General features: G+C 35.7%; 1 protein-coding gene across 1 annotated transcript; it reads right to left on the bottom strand.

Annotated features, from left to right (window-relative positions):
• Positions 1 to 5,646: 5,646 nt before the first annotated feature.
• On the bottom strand, positions 5,647 to 22,022 carry LOC127632654 (nuclear ubiquitous casein and cyclin-dependent kinase substrate 1-like). Its single transcript, XM_052111363.1, has 8 exons — positions 21,792 to 22,022; positions 19,056 to 19,105; positions 16,994 to 17,090; positions 15,840 to 15,886; positions 15,608 to 15,760; positions 15,065 to 15,217; positions 12,336 to 12,488; positions 5,647 to 8,101 (listed from the first exon to the last, which is right to left on the bottom strand). Exons 1-8 carry the CDS (start codon positions 21,806 to 21,808, stop codon positions 7,869 to 7,871), a joined length of 903 nt encoding a protein of 300 aa, XP_051967323.1. The 5' UTR covers positions 21,809 to 22,022; the 3' UTR covers positions 5,647 to 7,868.
• Positions 22,023 to 22,271: the final 249 nt, after the last annotated feature.

The raw sequence follows: 22,271 nt of genomic DNA, 5'->3' as shown, positions 1-22,271 counted from the left end.
CTTTGAAACTCTAGGTTTTCAAGTTACAAGAAACTCATAACTTAACGTAGTTAGACTACAGTTAAGCTACACTTTTACAAAACAAAATTAACCATGGTTGCTATGGTCATGGTTACTACAATATTTAAATAAGAGAATCATGGTCACTATATAGATGCAACTGTATTGCTGTAGTAAAACCATGGTTAATTGTATCAAAACAATGGTTTCAGCCAAAACAACATGGTTAATACAGTCATGGTTATTACAATATTATTATGGTTAAATGTTATGGTTACTACTGAAACCCTGGTTCCCTGAAAGGAGGGAATGAGATGCTTCATCTCTTGCTGACGCTATGGGAAGCTCCGCCCAAGAGTGATGATCCAGGAGTGACCAAGCCCTTTAGAATCAGGCAAATTTTATTGGCAGATAGCGTTTCGCACTCCGTCCCCGAAGCGCACATCACTATGAACATATAAGTTGGAGCACGGTGCTCATCTGATCAGGATTTTTGACTGAAAGGAAGAGAGTGCATCTCTCAAACCTTTTGCATTGAGTAATCAGTAGTGTGGCCAGCTTACACAGCATCTCGTTCCGTCCATTCAGGGTTACAATCGTCACAGTAACGTTCCCTTTCAGTTCAGTCACTTTGACGCTGCGTCAGTTGCTGACACTATGGGAATCATTTACCATCAAAGTGTGCTACTGATCCGCACACATTAGCAATGCTTACTAGCCAGTAGGGTTGTTAAAGGCATTGGCAGAACCTCCCCTTCGTATTGCTAATAGGAAGGGGGAGGATAAAAGTGACCATATACATTAAGGTAGGAATGTGGCAGTGACACCAATCAAAACAGGTAGCGAAGCTCCGCAAACTATGTACTTTTACCCTGTAGTGAGGAAGACCTCCCACGACTGTCAGTTAAGATAATGCCACTAGCCAAAAGGGTAGTAGGACTTTAAAATTAGTTTAGCTGCTAGTAATGCTAAAAAGAACCGAGACACCAATAGTCAAAAAACAATGCACTTGCTAGTATTGTAGTGAACATTGAAGAATTAATTCTCCTTCGCAGTAAGAGCATGGCAAGAGAAGGATGAGACTTCCAAGTTATTAAACCTGGCAAAGGTGTTAGGGGAAGCTCAGCCCATAACCAGGCAGATGTCTTCCAAGGATATGTCTTTAGACCACACCCAGGAGGAGGCCATGTTCCTAGTAGACTGGCTTAAATACCCATAGGACATTGAATGCCTTGCAATCAATTCATAAGCATGCACAATGGCATCCAAAACCTAGTGAGAAAATCTTTGTTTGGAGATGGCTAGACCTTTTGAGTGACCTCCAAAGCATACAAAAAGCTGATCTCTCAGCCTTGTTTGACTCACACGGTCAACGTACGTGCGAAGTGCCCTCACAGGGCAGAGCATGTGCAGCTTCTGTGCCTTGTCAGATGCAAATGGAGGAGGAGAGAAAGCTTGTTAGGTAACCACCTGAACCCTTAGGGGTGTGCCAAAACCACCAAGAAGGCAGTGGCCAGTTGCTACAATGGTGACATACTCTTTGAGCATGAATGGAGTGAGTCCTGCATACAAACGGCCATTCAGAAAGTGAAAAATTGTCTGCACAGTTCTCTTTATAGTGGATGTAGAAGACTTTTTGCACACCGGCACATTACCCATCACATCTTGGTAAAGAGGCATGAATCATCCTTAAACTCTCCTTGCTCTATATCCTGTCCTATCCTGTGCCCACAATAAATGCAATCAATCTCGGCGAGCACTGTAAGTGTGGGATCTGCTCAGGCAATCACAGCACTTGTATTGATGGGAGAAGCCACTTGATATGGAGGAGAGGATGCACGCATGGCTGGGCTGGTTACAAATTCTCCTCAAATCTCCTTGCTCTTCCCCATTCTCACACACCTCACTTATGCGGCCCCTCAGAAGCTCCTCCTTCAGAACAAAAGCATGCTGAAAGCAAACATCTTATGTTTTATGTATTCACAGAAAACGCAATCAGTCTCAACAATTGGCACTTATAAAACAGCACTCGTGCCTGTCAGATTTATTGCTTCGTTATCATGCTTGTGTGAACATTTGCGAAGTGCCATCTTGAAAAAAAAAATGCTTTGATGCAAACGGCTCTTTTATGTGCTTTTACGGTAAAACACACAACACAATCACACGGCATTAGTATTTCCAACGCCTAGTGAAAAAAGATTCAATTTCTGTTGAAGCACAACAGGGAAGTAGAAAATAATCCACTCACTGAAGCTCTGCAGTGTCAACAGTGAAACGTAGTTTAAAAAATTATACTGTGACCCTGAAGGAGAAACTTCTGATCAGCTGAGCACCATGATCCACCTTATGTGCTCACAATGATGTGCGCATAGGGGGCTGGGAGGGAAGCGCTATCTGCCAATAAAACTGCCATGATTCTAAAGTGCTCTAAAGATCGTCACTCCTGGGCGGAGCTTTCCATAGCGTCAGCTACTGACGCAACATCGAAATGGCAGACTTGAAAGGGAACCATGGGCAATTTTTCAAAAAAGAGATAAATAGTGACATGATAATTTAACATAATTTGAAATGAATTTACATTAAGAAACTAGAAAACATTTTATTTTCTATAACTGAATAGAATATAGTGATAAACAGAAGCAATATACTAAATATGTCGCTTAAAAAAAATCTATTCATTATTTTACATGAACTATTCAAAAGATCTGGCTCACTAAATTGAATCAGGATTCCCAATGCTAAATTATAGGGAATTGTTTATTTTAACATGTTTATTTACATGAACTGTCACAGTTTCATTGCTATATGAGAGAGAATATGAGAGAGAGACTGTTAGGTGAGTGTGTTTGGCTCCATTGTTGTGTTCACAATACAGTGTAGTACAGTTTTGTGACACTTCAATGTTTACTTGTTTGAAAGTATAGCTCCTTACTGGAAAAGCTATTGTGAAAATAGCTGAACTACTGTTAAACTACTGAATTAAGTTGTAATTATGTAATTATGTTATTAGTGTCGCTATATTTAGTTGACTATTCCCCACACTGATATTTAGGTTTATAAGATTTTTTGCATTTTATTTGCATGACAATTCTTTCTGAGAATCTAAGTAGAATGACAATGAATGATAATAGGAAACACAACAAACAAAATTGAAATAACAAGTCCTGTATGGAAAATTACAGTAAGCAAAATGTGTAAACTTGTAAAGTATTGATACAAGAATTTAAAAAATGTCACAACTCTGCTATCACTGCTCGAAATGTCAGGTGAACTGCTGACCAACTGGTTTTATGTGAACGGATGGTTATCAAATGACAAGAACAGGGAAATAATGACAAATAATGAAGAAGTGGAACGTTTCCTTTTGAGAACTCTTTTAAAAATTACAATACCAAACAATGAAGCATCAATGAAGTGTAGCTGAGACGTTAAAATCTTATCATCCAAACATAATTAACTGTATTGATATATTTACATATTTATTCCATGTGAGTTGGGATGGGATAAAAAAAAAAAAATGCATATTTGAAAAATAACACTTTAAAATTAATTATATTTGGAAGGTGTTTGTTTCTTTGTTTTAAAAATTTTAAAACTTTGGAAGAGTTTTAAAGATCTTTTTGTTATTAGAAGCAATCTAATAATAGTTTAATTAGAAAACATTTCTTGGCCATTGAAACAAAACATACAGTAACAGAGTTTATTGAAAATAGAAATGTAATGACAAACTATATAATTTGTATTAGGTTGTGTTTAATAATGTTTATATGTATATATATATATGTATATATATATTTACAGTACTGTGCAAAAGTTTTAGGCACTTGTGAAAAATGTTAGGGCTCCATAGTGAGGATGTCTTCCAAAAAAATGACATAAATAGTTTTCATTTTTAATTTAATGTCATACAAAGTCCAGTGAACATAAAATAATCTAAATCAATATTCAGTGTGACCACCTTTGCATTTAAAACAGCATCAATTCTCCTAGGTACACCTGGACACAGTTTGTCTTGGTTGTTTTCAGATAGGATGTTCCAAGCTTCTTGGAGAATTCACCACAGCTCTTCAGTCTGTTTAGGCTGTCACAATTGCTTCTGTCACTTCGTGTAATCCCAGACTGACTCAATGTTCAGTGGAGGCACGGGCAGTAAAGTATTCTAAATACTTTGGATTACTTCTTCAGCACTGGTAGATTTTTTCATTAGTTTTGACTCAAGACAAAATACACATGTTAAAAATATATTCTCTAAAAAACCTAAATATCTAATGCAGTGTTGTTTCTAAAACCATATCAATCAAATTGATCATGTTTTAAGGATTTTCAGATATTTTTACAGGAAAAAAATACAAAAAGTATTATCAAGAATAAGAGTTTTTGCCCTAAAATCAAAGGTCTTAAAAATAAATAAAAATAAATTATGATCTAACATGAATTTTCTTGATAAAAAACATGATCTTGCCTGGTCACATGTACATGTAAAATGGCAATAAATAGCATTTTAGCTTAGCATAAAGCTGACAATTTACACAAGGTTTATTTCTATTTCTTCTGCTCCAAACGTACTTCTCTGTCTGCTCGTATGAATGTAACACATCATAAGAAAGTGTTTCACCGCTGTTCAAATGCACTTTGGATCGCATCATTTATATGTATAAATGTTTTCCATCTGAAAGGACTAAATATTAAATTAAACAAATGACAATAAAATGCAAAGTAATTTCTTCAGTAATGAAAATACATTTTGAATGTAACTATTCTAATTACCAATGATTTAAATGGTAACTGTAGTGGAATACAGTTACTTATATTTTGTATTTTAAATACTTAATCCATTACATGTATTCTGTTACTCCCCAACAACTGTCATATGGATATTTTTGCTGAAACACTATGGTTTGCATAGTGCATTTTTGAAATTAGTATAATATTAGTTTCATGGTACTGTATATACAAAATATGTTTATCATGTCTTTGTTTTAAGGCAGCGACTTGCACGAAGCCAGTTTTGAAATGTGAAAACAGTGACACCAGGTAAATGAATGCTAGGCCTACAATAACAAATGTTAATATACCATTTTGTAATGCGTGATTAAAGTAAATGTGAGAATCACAACCAATCAGGTAGAATGGTGTAAATGTTTCTTTAATTGGGATGACTGGTAATGCCCTGCTTCTGCTAGAGAACCTGTTATTAAAATTATACGACATCATTGCATGCAGAGCCTATCTGGGACAGCATTTTACTGGAGCATCAATTTCTTGAATATGAAAAGAACAGTGCATGGGATGGAAAAAGTATGACAAAAGCCTGTTTTCCAGTTAACAAGTAGGAGTCGGACAAGCATGTTCTTATTGCGGAACAACTCCTAAAACTTTGTACTTAAGCGATTCAATACGGTCTTCACTTTATGAAGTCTAAACAGTTCTCACAAATGTGAAGTTACATTATATGACCACTAAACTGACTAATATGTATAAAGGAACATCAATTTTGATTAAAAACAAATAGTTATCGTATCATATTTGATTACCGATTTATTGGAATTACCAGCTGTGAAAAATTATGCAATCTCACCATAAGAGCTTAAACATGAGAGTTCTAGGCACAAACTTTCACAGAAAAAGGCATACAAAGTTTGTCATTAAAATGAAGATACATTTTATTTCTTTTCTTAAAAAAACAAACATTACAAAAAAATCTGAGGGGGAAAAAAAATGAAGAAACCAATTTCAAATAAAATTTTAAAAGCACAAAAGACAAAACATTCATATGTGTTTTAGGACTGCAAGGTTAAAAACCAATTTAGACCGCACAAGTGGAAAATATTGAGAGATGCCTGGCAGAAAGATCGAACCATATCAGGATGCAATTTATGCACTGCAGACAGAAAAGCCCCTTTAATGCATTATGGGATATACATCATATATGTGTCTGAAACTAAAAACAAGCAGCAACAGAAATATATTTTACGAGCAAACACACATATGGTATGAATAGTACAGTTCTTCTCCAACGTCACAGTGCAAATATGCCTTTCTCTGTCATGACAAACACAACTGATCCAGGGCGTACATAGCGACAATATTTACGTGATTTGCTAAATGAAAGACCTTCCCCGACATTCTGCAATACAATCTCCAAACAAATTAGGTATGTCAAAGCTAGCACTGGTTTGTAACGTTTAACTCTGCGGTATAAAAAAATAAAATAAAAACGTTTTCGAAAGGCAGCAACAATGTGCGCGACCTCAGATCAGATTCACATTTCCTGACGGTACGATCAACTGTTTAAAGGACCGGTTTCAGCACGCTCATGCAGGCCTTCTCTGACAAAAGAGATGAAAGCATTCGTACTGCAGCCTTTATACGAGATGATCTAGTGGACAAAGAAAAAAACAATGAAATTGAAAAACAAAACTAAATTCCTAAAAGAACATTTCTGGGTTTAATACAAGTCAATATAAGCTCTATAAAGGGTATCTTGCGGCATGGTGTGGATGAACACCAAAAACTATTTTTATTCATAGCTCAGTTTGTAAAAACAACCACAAAAAAAAAAGTGTGTTGAAACACTTACAATAGAAGTTTATGGGGCAATAGTTGAGCTTGCCCCGCTGACATATAGGTGCCAACTATTAATGCATATTTTGACAAACTGAGTTTCAAATTCAAATCATTTTCTGTGGTAATGTACAGCATACCACAAGCTCAACTTGTTCTAAACCTGGAAAAGTGTTACCTTTCATTTACAGAAATAAAAACCAAACCTTAAAATAAAAAATACAATAATATGATAAAATTTATTCTCCAAACATGAGTTTGTCTTGGTGTAGATGCATTTTCCCATCGTTGCGTTTGATCTGGTAAAAAAAAAATTATATATTTAAAAAAAAAAAAAAGAGCTAGTAGCGCATATTGAATAAATACAAAACGACTTGAGTACTGGGATACAAAAAAAAAAAAAAAAAGTGGAAATTGTGTAACAAATGTCTTTCTGGAGAAGTCACGACACAGCAAACTCATTGGGGATCATGCATGAAAATAAATTCTGTAGAAATGGTTCATAATAATGTTCCAAAATATTATTATTACTACATAAGAATGGTTTGACGAACAAATTGAATAAGACATTATGTAACAATGGGCCTGGTTCATTAAACATGAGCAAAACGAACCGCTGCGCAAACTGTTTGTAAAACCACGGTTCCGCAAAATTGCCGGTTTTACGAACAAATTTACACAAAATTATTTGATGCAATTTATGCAAGAACGGCATTATGAAAGATTTACACAGAAATTTGTTCTGCTTGCGTTTCATGAATGAGGTGCATTGTTCTGTAAATTGCCACATTGAATTGACAGCAACGAATTACTTAAAAATGGTTTCACGAACAATTTACACAAATTTGTGTTTCCAGCCCAATGATTGGTCACAACATGACAGAGTGAACTTTAAGCTTTATACATGTCATAAAAACAAATAAATGAGCTTTTGCACAAAGGCTGACAACGTTTTTCAAAGAAAACTTTTATGATATTTCCCTGGGTGAGCACCTAACCTACTGGTTGGAAAAATCGGGCTTCCCTTGGGATTTCATACCCATAAATAAACAGACTCAGACACATTTTACTCAATAATATATATAGAGATATATGCTCACAAGTTTTGGAAAATGTCCTTTGCGATATGGAATTTATAGGCAAGGAGAAAAAAAAAAACGTTCAAACCATTGTGCCAGGCCACAACAAACACTAAAAAAAAAAAATAAAACTTGGAATAAAAAAAAAAAAAGAAAAAAAAAAAAAAGACAAATAGGAAATAGTGTAAAGGGAAAGAGAAGCAGGGGAAGTCGTTAATAACATGGCTAATCTTCCCCAGATGGAGCCTCCTCTTCTGAGCCATCTTCTTCCTCTTCCTCATCCTCAGGGGCGTCTTCCTTTGTCTTTTTGGGAGGAGACTCTTTCTTCTCCATCTCATCTTCTTCCTCATCTTCCAGAGGGCTCTCTGGTTCTTCATCGTCTTTGGGTGAGGATTTCTCCAGCGCTTTAGCTGCACTGGGGCGACCCTTCCCTTTACCTTTCACAGGGCTGGGGTTCACTGATGAACAAACAAACATGCGAGGCTTTTTACAAGACTATACTGCTACTTGTATAGTGGATCTGTGCAAGGCTTTTACATAAAACTGCAGTAAAATCATAATTAAAAAAAAAAGGGAAGTTTCAAAAATATTTCAACAAAAAAATTTAATAAACATTCTCATCATTTACTCACCCTCATGCCATCCCAGATGTGGGACTTTCTTTTGCAGAACACAAATTAAGATTTTTTATTTTCAGCTCTGTCGGTCCCATACAACGCATGTGAATGGTGACCAAAACTTTGAAGCTCAAAAAAAGCACATAAAGTCAGCATAATACTAATCCATAAATCTCCAGTGGTTAAATCCATGTCTTCTGAAGTTATCCAATCAGTTTTGGATGAGAACACACCAAAATATAGCTCCTTTTCACTATAAATTGTGAGATTGCAGTCTTCTTGACGATTGTGATTGCAAGATAGATTACACTTCCTACCATCTAGCGCTCTGTGCATGCATCAAACACTTGAAAGCGTAATCAAGCTTGAACTCATGATCGTGTCTAAAGATTGTAATGCAAGAAGTAAAGTGAAAAAGGATCAATATCTTGGTCTGTTCTCACCCAAAACTTACTGGATCACTTCTGTAGACATTGATTAAACCACTGAAGTAAAATGGATTACTTTTATGATGCCTTTGTGCTTTTTGGAGTTTCAAAGTTTTGGTCACCTTTAACTTTCATTGTATGGAGCTACAGAGCTGAAATATTCTTCTAAAAATCTTGTGTTCAGCAGAAGAAACAAAAATTTTCATTTCTGGGCTATTAAAATATTTGAACCAAGTATGACTTTCAGACGTGTAACACAAAAAGGAGATTTCCAAGCTCCTTTCCACAGAATGAAAATGTGGATTTTTTTTTTCATATACCGTAAAAGTAGTCTATAAGACTCATGGCTTTAGAATATTTAATTGGAATATACAGGTGAAACTCGAAAAATTAGAATATTGTGCAAAAGTTAATTAATTTCAGTAATTCAACTTAAAAGGTGAAACTAATGTATTATATAGACTCATTACAAGCAAAGTAAGATATTTCAAGCCTTTATTTGATATAATTTTGATGATTATGGCTTACAGCTTATGAAAACCCCAAATTCAGAATCTCAGAAAATTTGAATATTGTGAAAAGGTTCAGTATTGTAGGCTCAAAGTGTCACACACTAATCAGCTAAACACCTGCAAAGGGTTCCTGAGCCTTTAAATGGTCTCTCAGTCTGGTTCAGTTGAATTCACAATCATGGGGAAGACTGCTGACCTGACAGTTGTGCAGAAAACCATCATTGACACCCTCCACAAGGAGGGAAAGCCTCAAAAGGTAATTGCAAAAGAAGTTGGATGTTCTCAAAGTGCTGTATCAAAGCACATTAATAGACAGTTAAGTGGAAGGGAAAAGTGTGGAAGAAAAAGGTGCACAAGCAGCAGGGATGACCGTAGCCTGGAGAGGATTGTCAGGAAAAGGCCATTCAAATGTGTGGGGGAGCTTCACAAGGAGTGGACTGAGGCTGGAGTTACTGCATCAAGAGCCACCACACACAGACGGGTCCTGGACATGGGCTTCAAATGTCAAACGTCTTACCTGGGCTAAAGAAAAAAATAACTGGTCTGTTGCTCAGTGGTCCAAAGTCCTCTTTTCTGATGAGAGCAAATTTTGCATCTCATTTGGAAACCAAGGTCCCAGAGTCTGGAGGAAGAATGGAGAGGCACACAATCCACGATGCTTGAAGTCCAGTGTGAAGTTTCCACAGTCTGTGTTGGTTTGGGGAGCCATGTCATTGGCTGGTGTTGGGCCACTGTGCTTTATTAAGTCCAGAGTCAATGCAGGCGTCTACCGGGACATTTTAGAGCACTTCATGCTTCCTTCAGCAGACAAGCTTTATGGAGATGCTGACTTCATTTTCCAGCAGGACTTGGCACCTGCCCACACTGCCAAAAGTACCAAAACCTGGTTCAATGACCATGGTATTACTGTGCTTGATTGGCCAGCAAACTCGCCTGACCTGAACCCCATAGAGAATCTATGGGGCATTGCCAAGAGAAAGATGAGAGGCATGAGACCAAACAATGCAGAAGAGCTGAAGGCCGCTATTGAAGCATCTTGGTCTTCCATAACACCTCAGCAGTGCCACAGGCTGATAGCATCCATGCCACGCCGCATTGAGGCAGTAATTAATGCAAAAGGGGCCCAAACCAAGTACTGAGTACATATGCATGATTGTACTTTTCAGAGGGCCGACATTTCTGTATTTAAAATCCTTTTTTTTTATTGATTTCATGTAATATTCTAATTTTCTGAGATTCTGAATTTGGGGTTTTCATAATCTGTAAGCCATAATCATCAAAATTATATCAAATAAAGGCTTGAAATGTCTTACTTTGCTTGTAATGAGTCTATATAATATATTAGTTTCACCTTTTAAGTTGAATTACTGAAATTAATGAACTTTTGCACGATATTCAAATTTTTCGAGTTTCACCTGTATGTTATTTTTTTGTGAGCAACATATGTCATTATTCAACTCATGAGGTAAAAAAAAAAAAAAAAACTCAGAATATTTTCAGTTGATATGCTTGTTATATTTAAAGCTTTAAGTTTTTACACTTAAAAAGTACCCATGTCAAACAATTTTAGTAAGTAAAATGCAGAAAATTTCCATGCAATTTGGGCAAATCAGCTTAAAAAAAAAAAGGTGTCTTTAACCAAAAGGTGAATAGTTTACATCCCTGCTACTATAAATCTTTCCCTCTGCCATGGCTCTCAAATTTTATTTGCGTGTAATTAAAAACAGACATGCATATTGGGCTCGGTAATAATATGCATGAGAAACATTTAAAATTTTTGATATAGGCTACTTTTATGGTGCTATATGTCCTTTTTGGAGCTTTCCAGTGAAAATAACCATCCATTTTCATTGCATGGAATAGAGGCAAACGTTAGTGTACCTGAGGGGAACTGACTTCATATATCCACTAAATATCACATAGACACCAGTTGATTAAAAAATTAAAGGAATTGTCTGGGACCAACACAAGTAAAACTCAGTTGACAGCTTTTGTGACGATATGTTGAATAACACCAAAATTGACTCATCCCTCCTTTTCTTTAAAAAATAAACTTATGTTACAGTGAGACACTTACAATGGAAGTGAATGGAGCCAATGTTTGGAGAGTTTAAAAGCAGAAATGTGAAGCTTATAATTTTATAAAAGCACTCCCATTACTACTTCTGTTAAAAATCATGTATTATTTGAGCAGTAAAGTTGTTTAAAAGGTAGTTTATGGTTTGTTGACATTAGATTGTCATGGCAACAAAGTTGTAAAATTGGCTTTACCTTCACACAGAAAAGGTTAGCAAGTGATTTTATCACACTAAAACCATGTTAACATACAATGTTTATCTTGTGACTATACTTCTGAGTAGTTTAACGTTCAAAAATTGGCCCCCCATTCACTTCCATTGTAGGTGCCTCACTGTAACCCAAATTATTTTGTTTTTTAAAGAAGAGGGTCAAGTAAAAAACAACAACAAAATAAATGTATATATATTTTGTGGTATTCAATATTAAGCCACAAATGATGTGGACTTGTATTGAACCCGCAATATTCCTTCAATGCAAAAATGGCTCAGAAAAGTGAAGTCAGTTTTCAGCATCATTTGTTTGCAGAGCCACTAGGTTATGTACGTTGTTTTCCAATGCAATGACATGCAGACATTTTAAGTGCGTCTTAAATGTGCACTCAGTAACTTTTTGTTGGCGTCATCTTGGACTTACAGTGACACCTTGTGGTGTGGATGCAGCATCATTAAAATCAATAGTTTCAGTTATAGATTCAGCCATTGTAGAAATTCACCATTTACAATCAGCCATGATTCATTTAATTGACAGTGTTTAAACGAGTTACTGAGATTAATCGAGTAGTATTCAGCTGGTCATGTGATTCTAAAATGGCAGTCCCCATGAGGGTGCCCCTGCCCCATGTAGAATTAAACAGCTTTTATGAGGTTACTAATTTGAATATAATCCTCATCTCATGCGAGTGCTCATGATTTTAATCATGTTTCAAAATTACAATTCATTTCTTTAGGAGAAAAACTTTTTTTAATGGGGGAAAAAAATTACCACATGCTTTTATAAGTGTTCAATAACTTTTTAGCGATACTGTAACTCCTTTATCTTAAAAGTGCCAGTGGCTACCTGTGGCCTTTAGCCGGGGTTTAGGAGACTTCTTTTCTTTCTTCTCCACTTTCCTTCCTTTTTGAATCACTTTTTTGCCTTTCTTTTTGGAGCGTCCGTAGTCACTGTCATCATCGTCATCGACCATAAAGTCATCATCGCTGCCTGATTCTTCTGCAACAGAGAAAGTGGTAAAAGGCATTGAGATGTTGTGGGTGGTTGTCAGGGTGTTGGCAATTGGGCTGGATAAAAAAATGTGATTCAGATAATCTTCATTTGAACTTTTTTTTCGGGATTTATTCTTAAATACCAAGATTAATCTTTTAGTCAACCCTCGATTTACACCTGGTATTAAAAGGAATCTCGGGTGATCCGATCACATGTGGTCAGGCGAGAATCATTGGTGTTTACACCAGTCACTAAAATGCGACCCTGTGACCATTTGTGTTCATGTTTGTTTCTTTCATTTTTTTCTGCCATGCCAGCTTCTTTGGCTATATTCATGGCGGGAGGCAGGTTGAGTTATTTAAAAACAGAGTTAAATACGGTGTTGAAGATTCATTTTTCCCAAAAACTTTAAAATGAAATTTGGATTCACTTGATTAAAAACCTTTTCAAAAGTACCAACTGAATAATACAGGTTCCTCAGATGTGTAGAGGTATGACAAATATGTTTAATGGATGGTGGGTTCTGACAAGATGAGCACTTGGGTGAATTTTCTCCTGATAGTAAAAACTGGTGTGAGTATTGTATGTCCTATCCGGCATCGTGTAAATGATCCCAGCGATTACTAAAAGGGAACCCATATCCTGTTCCAACAACAATATTTATTTCCAGTAATTTGTCGTTTAAACATTGATCCCACTCCGACTGCCAATTTTTTGTTTTGATATATACATTCAGAGTTGGTTTCAGATCTGTGGAAGGTATAGGGCATTTTACTGGTTCAGTAGCTAGTGCTACTCTGGCAGTCTGCTTGTTCATTACCGGAGATTCTTGTGTCTACGTACCCAGCAGAAAATAATATTAAAACGTTTTGCTTCAAGAGATGACAGTTTGATTAAAATCTTTGATTGTTGGGTGATCAGTTTTAGTAGCTTCAAGACATGATTTTGAACCAGTTATTATTAAAAAAGTTTTTGCGGAGCAGTACTTGTGTTCGAATTTCGAGGGTCTCTGATTTCATGGCAACACACATGTCAGTGTGTTACTGAATGACATTAAAGCGCAACAAAGTTATAAAAGACAAAGAAAGCACAAATCAAACCGGTGCCCCGTTTCTCCCGGATGTAGGTGAAAATTAAACACAAACGCAACTTTTAGAGAACAATGGTTGTTTTAGAGGATTTCATGTATTAAAAGAGCTTCAGATGGGTGCGCTCATCTAAATCACTAGCATGTGAAAAAACATTTTGCGCTATGCAACTTAAATGTCGGTCATTAGCCCCTGGCTGGTAAATTTTCAGATTTCACTCACCATCAGAAACTCGCTGCACTATTCTCAAAGAAACAGTACCGTTTTAGCATGTGTTCAACAAATTTAACATGTTAATTTATGCATTTAATAGTTGATGTTTAATGAGTAAAAGTAAATTAATGCAGTATTCATTTTTTCACTTTCTGAAACGTTACTAATGTTTTTCAAATGTACCTGTGGCTAAATTGACATATATACACATTTCCAGGAGGTACATGCTCGACAGCACATTCTAGCACAGATACTGATGTGTATAGCAGTGCAAGCTTATTCATTACATGCGATGCACGGGAGTGGATTTACTGTACAGAGAATCGAGACTTCACCCGCAAGCAGTGAACCAGGCGTGGCAGAGATAGACAAGCTGCCATAATTCTACGCATCACCCTAAAAAGCACACTCACTTTCATCTGTACCAGTAAAAAGTGAAAGAGACGACTCAGCATGTGCATAATCGAGTCTGAACAGCAGCCAGATATGATAATAGTTTTAAGATTTTTAACTACAGCAAATTAAACCTATAAAAAAATATGTTTTATATCTGCATGTATACCAACTAATAATGCATTGGCAATGCACACTGAAGTTTCTCTTACCAATACATATTGATATGAAATTAATCTGCTCATTTGATCTAATTATACAAATTCCACTGGAAAATGGCAGAAGATTTTGCCCCACTTTTAATTATCGCATGTCCACTGATCTTATGGGATGTATACATACATTACAGTATACTTGATTCAAAGATTTATGCCAGTAAAAATGTCTAACACAACCTGCCAAAAAAACAAACATTTTAACAGGGTTATATTTAAATGAACATAAACGATGATTAACCAATTTCATGCAAGGAAATATATGATTATATTTAAATGTACCACGATTAATCGCAATTAACCACAGAAAACATGTCTGATTAATTAGTTAACATATTTAATTAATTCACAGTTCTGTTAAATTCTTTTAAATAGAACAAATTACACATGTAAACAATAGTCTGCAATATGGAACACATTTTTAAAATGCTAAGATATGACCAAAATGATGAAAAAATTATGCTAAAATAAAAATGTAAAGATTTTAATAATGTACTGAGTTAGAAGTTGCCCCAGCATTAGCTGAGAGAGAATTTATTTCCAATTTAAACAAAATGGACATTATAATTCAAATATAGCCATATAAGCTGGAATTGAAATCTGTATCAATACCCAGTCCTAGTTGCTAGGTTTTTATTTGTATATATGTTTACAGTTAAAGCTGCACACTTACGGTCTACGAACGGCTGTTCTTCCTCATCTTTTTCCTCCTCCTCACTGCCTCCATCTCCCAGCAGGATTTCTCTCTGTTTGGACACAGCCTTCGATGCAGCCTGCCTCACCTGTCTGGGTTTCCTGCTCACTTCTTTATCATCATCGCTGTCATCTGCAGAGAAATGTCAAACATGTACAATATCAACAAAATGCACATGAACAGTTGGAACTTAACTGGAATTGTTCTAAACCCGTATGACTTTCCTCTTCAAAAGGAAAACAAAAGGAGATGCTAGCCAGAATGATTGCCTTGGTCACCATTCACTATCATTGCATCCTTTTTCCATACAATGAACAGGAATGGTGACAGACTAACATTTTTCCTTGAAAGGATAGTTCTAAAAACTCTCCCTGCCCAGTAGGTGGCGATATGGACGAAGAATGTGAATCACCAAAAACTAAAAATAGAAGAGAATATGAAAGTGGGGATTGATAGTAAAAAAGGACTTAAAATATTGAACTGTTTCTCACCCACACCTAGCATATAACTGTTGTTGCTTACCTCCACCTCGTTTCCTCTTCAGTGACCGTTTGCCTGGCTTCTCCACCTTTGCTTTCTTTGCCTTTTTGGCTTTTTTATCATCATAGTCACTTCCTCCATCTTCATCCTCTTCCTCCTTTCCAAAGTTGTTGTCTTCATCACTACCCAAGTCATCTACCAGACAACATAACATTAGAACTGAATCATCTTTTATGCATCTTTGAGTGAGATTTCAATGACCAGTCATAGATACCTGCAGAATCATTTTTGGATTTGGAGAGTTTGTCATCTGAATCCTCACTGCAAAACAAGAGGTAGACTCGATTGTAGGCCATCAGAAATGTCAGATTGATCTTGTCAAAAAAAATTCCATCGTGCATGAGATTTATTTCCTAGTTATAATTAACCACTAACACTTATGTGGGTGTGGTTAATTATATAAGAAGGAAATGTATCTCAAAAAGATGAACTATTCCTTGAGATCCACAAACATATATTGGTGAAATCTCATGAAACCTGTCAAGATCATGTCCGGGTGAAAATTCACCCCTTTAATAAAAGAAACAAGAAATTACATTTGCTTTAAATAATGAGAACATTTTCATTTTTGGGTGAACTATTAATTATTCACCCTTATGTCATCCCAGATGTGTCAGAATTTCTTTCTTCTGTAAAACACAAATTAAGATTTTTAGAAGAATATCTCAGCTCCTCATAATGGAAGTGAATGGTGACCAAATTTTGAAGATACACAAGACAACAAAAGTATTCCATAAAACTGCAGTAGTTTAATCTATGTCTTCAAGTAATCTAATCGGTTTTTGGGTGAGAACAGACCAAAATAGAACTTCTTTTTCCACTGTAAATCTTGCCATTGATTAGAGACTAGGCACAATCATGACTACAAGCTCGATTACACTTCCTAGTGCCAGACGCATACGCAGAGCACTAGATGGCACTATAGGTAGTGTAATCGAGCTTATATTTATGATTGACAAGGTGACCGCTGATGTCATCATATAAAGTGAAAAGGGAGTTACATTTTGGTCTGTTCTAAAACAAAATCGGATAGCTTCAGAAGACATGGATTAAACCACTGGAGTCTTGTTTAATTTTATGCCGCATGTGTGCGCTTTTTGGAGCTTCAAAGAGTTGGTCACCATTCACTTACAATTTAGAGATATTCTTCTAAAAATATTTGTGTTCTGCAATAGATTGTGACCCAAATCTCATTACACCCCCCATATGTTGGGGAGAAACTGGCTAAAATGCAACCTAAATATGTTTTTATGGGATTAATACATACACTGTTTAATCTACATTAAATCATATAAAATGTATTACTTCCTATATATTTGATAAATATAAAGTTTTACACCACAGTTCTGAAATTGAAGGGATTCTTACCTCTCTTCCTTTGAGTTCTTGGGCTTCTTGTGCTTGACTTCACGAGGGGGAGCACGAACCTTCTTTACAATTTCCCTGTCTTTCCCATAGTCCTCATCTAGAGACAGAAATGAGATGGCCCAAACAATGAAATGCAAAACTGCACAATCAAAGAATCTGTAAACCAAACGGTCAATGAAAGGTCACCAAGTTGACCTGTAAATTTTAATAATAGGGTGAATCTTTCTCTGAACTATCTCATCAATAAGCCTAAAATCAAAAACGTATTATTTTGCATAATGAAAATTAAGCCTATATTGAACCAGTAAAGGAATAGTTCAAACAAAAATGAAAATTCATCTTGCCATCCCAGTTAAATTCATACAATGCAAGTGAATTGTGACCAAAACTTTGAAGCTCCAAAAGCACATAAAAGGCAGCATTAAAGTAATGCACATGACTCCAGTGGCTAAATCTATACCTTCAGAAGCACTATGATAGATCAATATTCAGGTTAATTTTTTTTACTATTCAATCTCCAATTTCACAATCCTTTTCTTTTGTTTTTGCTGATTCACATACTTTGTGCTTATCGCCACCTACTGGGCAGGGAGGAGAATATATAGAACTATACCTTTAAGCAGAATGTTTCAAAAGAGATTCAATAGATGTGGGTGAGAAACAAGTCAATATTAAAGTATTTTTTTACTATCAATCTCCCCTTCCAACCAGCCCTCCTGGGCCTCACCAAAGGACCGATTTCTTTTGTTTTTTGCCAATTCTCATTCTTTCAACACATTGCCACCAACTGTGCTGTTGTGCACATATGATTCATTAATTTTCTCTTTCCTTAAACCCTCCCTTCTTTCTCCTCTCTGCCCAGTAGGTGGCAATAAGCACAACACATCAGCAAAACAAGAGAAATAACTAATGAGTTATAACAGGGCGGTTTCAAAGTGGAGATTTATAGAAAAATAAAAACTTAAAAATGTATCCATTTCTCATCGAGACCTATCATATCACTTCTAAATATATGGATTTAACCACTGATGTATTATGGATTACTTTTATGCTGTCAATATTTTTTTTGAGCTTCAAAGTTCTGGTCAGAATTCACTTGCATTGTGAGGACCTACAGGGCTGAGATATTCTCCTAAAAATCTGTGTTCTGCAGAAGAAAGAAAAGTCACATCTGGGATGGCATGAGTGTGAGTAATTGATAAGAGAATTAAAATTTTTGGGTGAATTATTCCTCCAAGATGTTTCCACTTGTGACCTTTGTCAGTTAAGCACACTATCTCCTGAAATGATCATAATGCAAAAATAATGACACTCATACTGTAAAACATGATTTTTCATCCAGACACAATATCAGAAGTTAAAATCAGTACAACAAATACCACTATTATGTATCCTCCCTTATTTGTACTTGGTCTGGTTACTTATTGCATTACAGTAAAGAGATTGTGATTTGTGAATCTGCAGGAGAAAAATAAACTTGCTCTTGATAGTTTGAGAGATTCACCCAATGGGTCTAATTTATTAAACAGCAGCAGAATTGGCGTTCAAATCATTAATAATGCCATTCTTGCATAAATGTTTTGTTTTTGTAAACCATTTTGATCCAGAGCAACCTGCAAATGAATAACTTAGACCCATTTGTGAACTCTTTTGACTAATATGTTGAATAGAACTGACTTTAAAGAACAATTCACTCACAACTGGGACATCACTACAGCTTGGGAGTTTTGCTTTATTCAAGAACAATGTCAAAACCAAAATACATTGGTTTGATCCCCCCCACCAATAACTTTTCCATGAATTATGAAATTGTATTAAATTTCAGTGAATTTCCAAGCCTGGAAAAAAAATTAAATGACCAGTCATTTCCAGGTCTTCCATGACCGTAGGAACCCTGGAAAATGGTCCCATTGATTTTAATAGGACAATTTACACAATTTGTTCTGCTTGTGTATCATGAATAACGGCCAATGTGTTTTCTGAATTGAAAATGTACTGAAAATTAAACGAACTTACAAGACCCATTGACACATTTAAACATTTCTAACGGCTGAGTTTTTACCTGCATCGTCAGATTCGTTAAACTGGGAGTAATTCACCACTTTTCTGTTTCTGTAAGAGACAAAACAATGTAACAGTGTCAAACCTTACATTTGTGATGCAGTTGTGCGTGTAACATTGAATTGTGTTTAACAAGCTTAAAGAACATCAGAAGACGGTCTGCGTTTCTTCAGGAAACGAAAGCTCATTTAACATCTCACTTCATTATGTTTACTTGAATTAATGGTTGTTAAACAGTTTCTTAATAACCACTTCAATGAGAGTTTCATTAATCCACAGGCTTGTCCTATTTAACCACTCTGGCTAGAATGATGCTTGAAAAACCACTAGCTACTTTATGAAATTAGAAGGATTACAAGTTGGACTTTTTGAGGATCTAAACTACAATACTTAGTCTTCAAACGAAAACTCAAACTTAGAGAACATAAAAATAATGAAGGATTAAGAAGTGTAACCAGGGTAAACAGTTAACCTTTTTCAAAACAGCATTGAGATGGTAATACCATGATACTTCGATACATCCTGGGAACTTAACGTAGTACATCAATATATGCTCAAAAAGCATGGTAATACCATTGTATTTTTGTTAACTGGCAATGGTAGTTATAGTACAATGGTAATATTTGTTCCTTGGTAACTGGTGGCCTATAAGAATATGGTACAGTCAAGACCCTTGTACGACCTTCGGGACATTTTTTTTCTTCTATCATTTTGGCTGTGTTGATGCCAACTACATCGATTTGGCCAAAGGTGTGTATTTTTGGGGGAATTGTGATATTTCAACATCAGTTCGTATAATACAAATATAATACACCGTGTACACAAAATAGTAACACTCAGGACCTGAAGGACAAAAAATGTCCCCATTGAAAATGCAATATTTGATCCCAATGCCATTAAAGCATAAAATCGTGAATTTGAAGCCCTGGCTTCAAAATTATTTTATTTTTTAACATTTTCCACCAGATTGCACCCTTTTTCTCATGTTTAGCCTATGGAGCAAATACATGCTTTTTTCCTATTTAAAAAAATAAATAACAAAAATCTGCTGTATTATGGAGCACTGCAGGCCAATTGAATAAATGATGCAGCTACAATTGTGTGGGTGTGTTGGTATGGATGTCAGAGTGTTTTGCAAGTGTGTATTAAGATATTTGTGCATGTGTGTAAAACAACAAAAGTGGCATTATGTAAACAAACTGGCATTTAAATGGTTAAAATCCTGAAAATTGGTAATAAAAAAAATAAAAAAAACTACATCAGTGAAAAATAATATGAATACATAATATTTATGGCAGTTTTTAAATGCAGAAATTTTCGTCTTCTAAGGTCCTGAGTGGTTATCTGACACTGCACAAAAAAAAAAAATATTCATCAAAATCAATGTTGTTGCTAATCATTGACATATACCAAGCTGTGATAAAAAATAAAATAAAAAAGGGGGTCCATAAATTATATATATATATATAATATAAAAACAAAGGGGTATTTAATGGGTTAAAATCCTGAAAATGAATGAATATTAGGTAGTTATGCATCAGCACTTATGATAGTTAAAAAAATTACTAATTGAAAGTGAAAAATAATATTAATATATAATATTATTATTATGGAATTATTTGACGCAGACATTTTTGTCCTCTTAGGACATCAGAGTAACTTTTATTGACGCAAAATGGTTCATTGTAGCTTATTAATAACATTGAAAAAGTTGTTATGTCCCTTATAAACATAAGCCATAGTTTTAATTAGTAATTATTATTATTTATGTTTTCATTGCCATCAAATTATAACAGTTTAAATAAATTAACAAATAAATGTAGTATATATTTCAACGAACACTACGGTTTCCATGGTGATTGATCATAAGGGCCGCATGCCACATTTATCTGTACATTCAATACGTGACGAAGGCCCGCGACCATATTCACGCATTATATCGCATTATGTTCAATCTTCCGTAATTTCTGTAACCAAATATAACCCAAATATCACATTCTGGTCTGTTAATTTCATTTATGTCAAAACGTGCGCCAAATATGATTTATAAGTTAAAACGGGGGTGTGGTCGCTTCGTCCTACCCCGCCCCCCTTCCGACGTCACATGCGTCGTGTTAATTTAACACTACCTGAAAATACGCGTTTTACTGAAAGATAAAACAAACAAATGTCGCAGTATTATATTTCTGCACCATAAGGAGGTGTGTTGTGTAACGTGCGCATATATTTGCCTGTCTTGAACGATGCAAAATCACTTGTATGGGCCAATGAGCGCCTCCAGTGTGGGATTTTATGACCCCTCCTAAAGCATTGGCGAGGATGAATGGGAGGCCATATTCTCAGTGGCTAACATGTGAATCCTTTTGGTTATTCTCAAAAATCAATATATATATATATATATATATATATATATATATATATATATATATATATCTCCTCTGTAACATGTGTGTGTGTGTGTGATGCATGAGAAAGATCACATTGCAGAATCCTGGCTGATGCACATTGGAAACGTGCACATTACAGCCATTTAAATAAAAGAAAAAAGACATCGGTAGCCCTCGCCAATGGGAAAGACAACGAAAGCAACATGCATCCACAAACGACAGCAAAAAGCTAAGAAATAAAGCCATTGTATCCCAAATCTATGCATGCACAGCACATGCGTGAAGCCTAATAGTAGCTCTAGTGTGCATGCAACACAGCGCAAAAGCAGGAAGAATGTAAACCCACGTACCTCACTGGTCTTGCCATTTTGCAGGAATACTGTAGAGGTTAAAAATGTAAGAGAGCAAAAGAAAAAGCAGGGGAAATGCAAATAAAATGTGGTCTTTTAAAATACAAGGTAAGATATAGGTGACGTCGCGAAAACAACGCCCTATCCCAGTGGTTGGAATTTAAAAAACACGGGAAGTGCTCGTGCTCTACTAATGTTTTTAGTTTAAATTTTACCTTCAGCTACTCAAAATGGTGAATGAAACAAACTGAAACTGCAGCCCTCGCGCAACCTAACTTTGGGTAAGTAGGCGGGGATTGGTTCAAAACACCTCCCACTTTTCTGACTCAGCGGCAAGATTTGACTAGAGAGTGACACTATTGGTCAGTTTGAAAGATGATGTGATCTGGGAATGGATATTGCGGTTGTCCATCAAAATTTGTCCGCCCAAAGCAATTACCTTCCCCCTCGTTTGCGGATAGGTTGAAAAGCATGGCTCGG

The sequence above is a fragment of the Xyrauchen texanus genome, chromosome 39 (genome assembly GCF_025860055.1).
Source record: "Xyrauchen texanus isolate HMW12.3.18 chromosome 39, RBS_HiC_50CHRs, whole genome shotgun sequence".
Classification (NCBI taxonomy): Eukaryota; Metazoa; Chordata; class Actinopteri; order Cypriniformes; family Catostomidae; genus Xyrauchen; species Xyrauchen texanus.
Note: the sequence above shows the minus strand (reverse complement) of the source record. Positions and strands in the feature narration are given on the sequence as shown.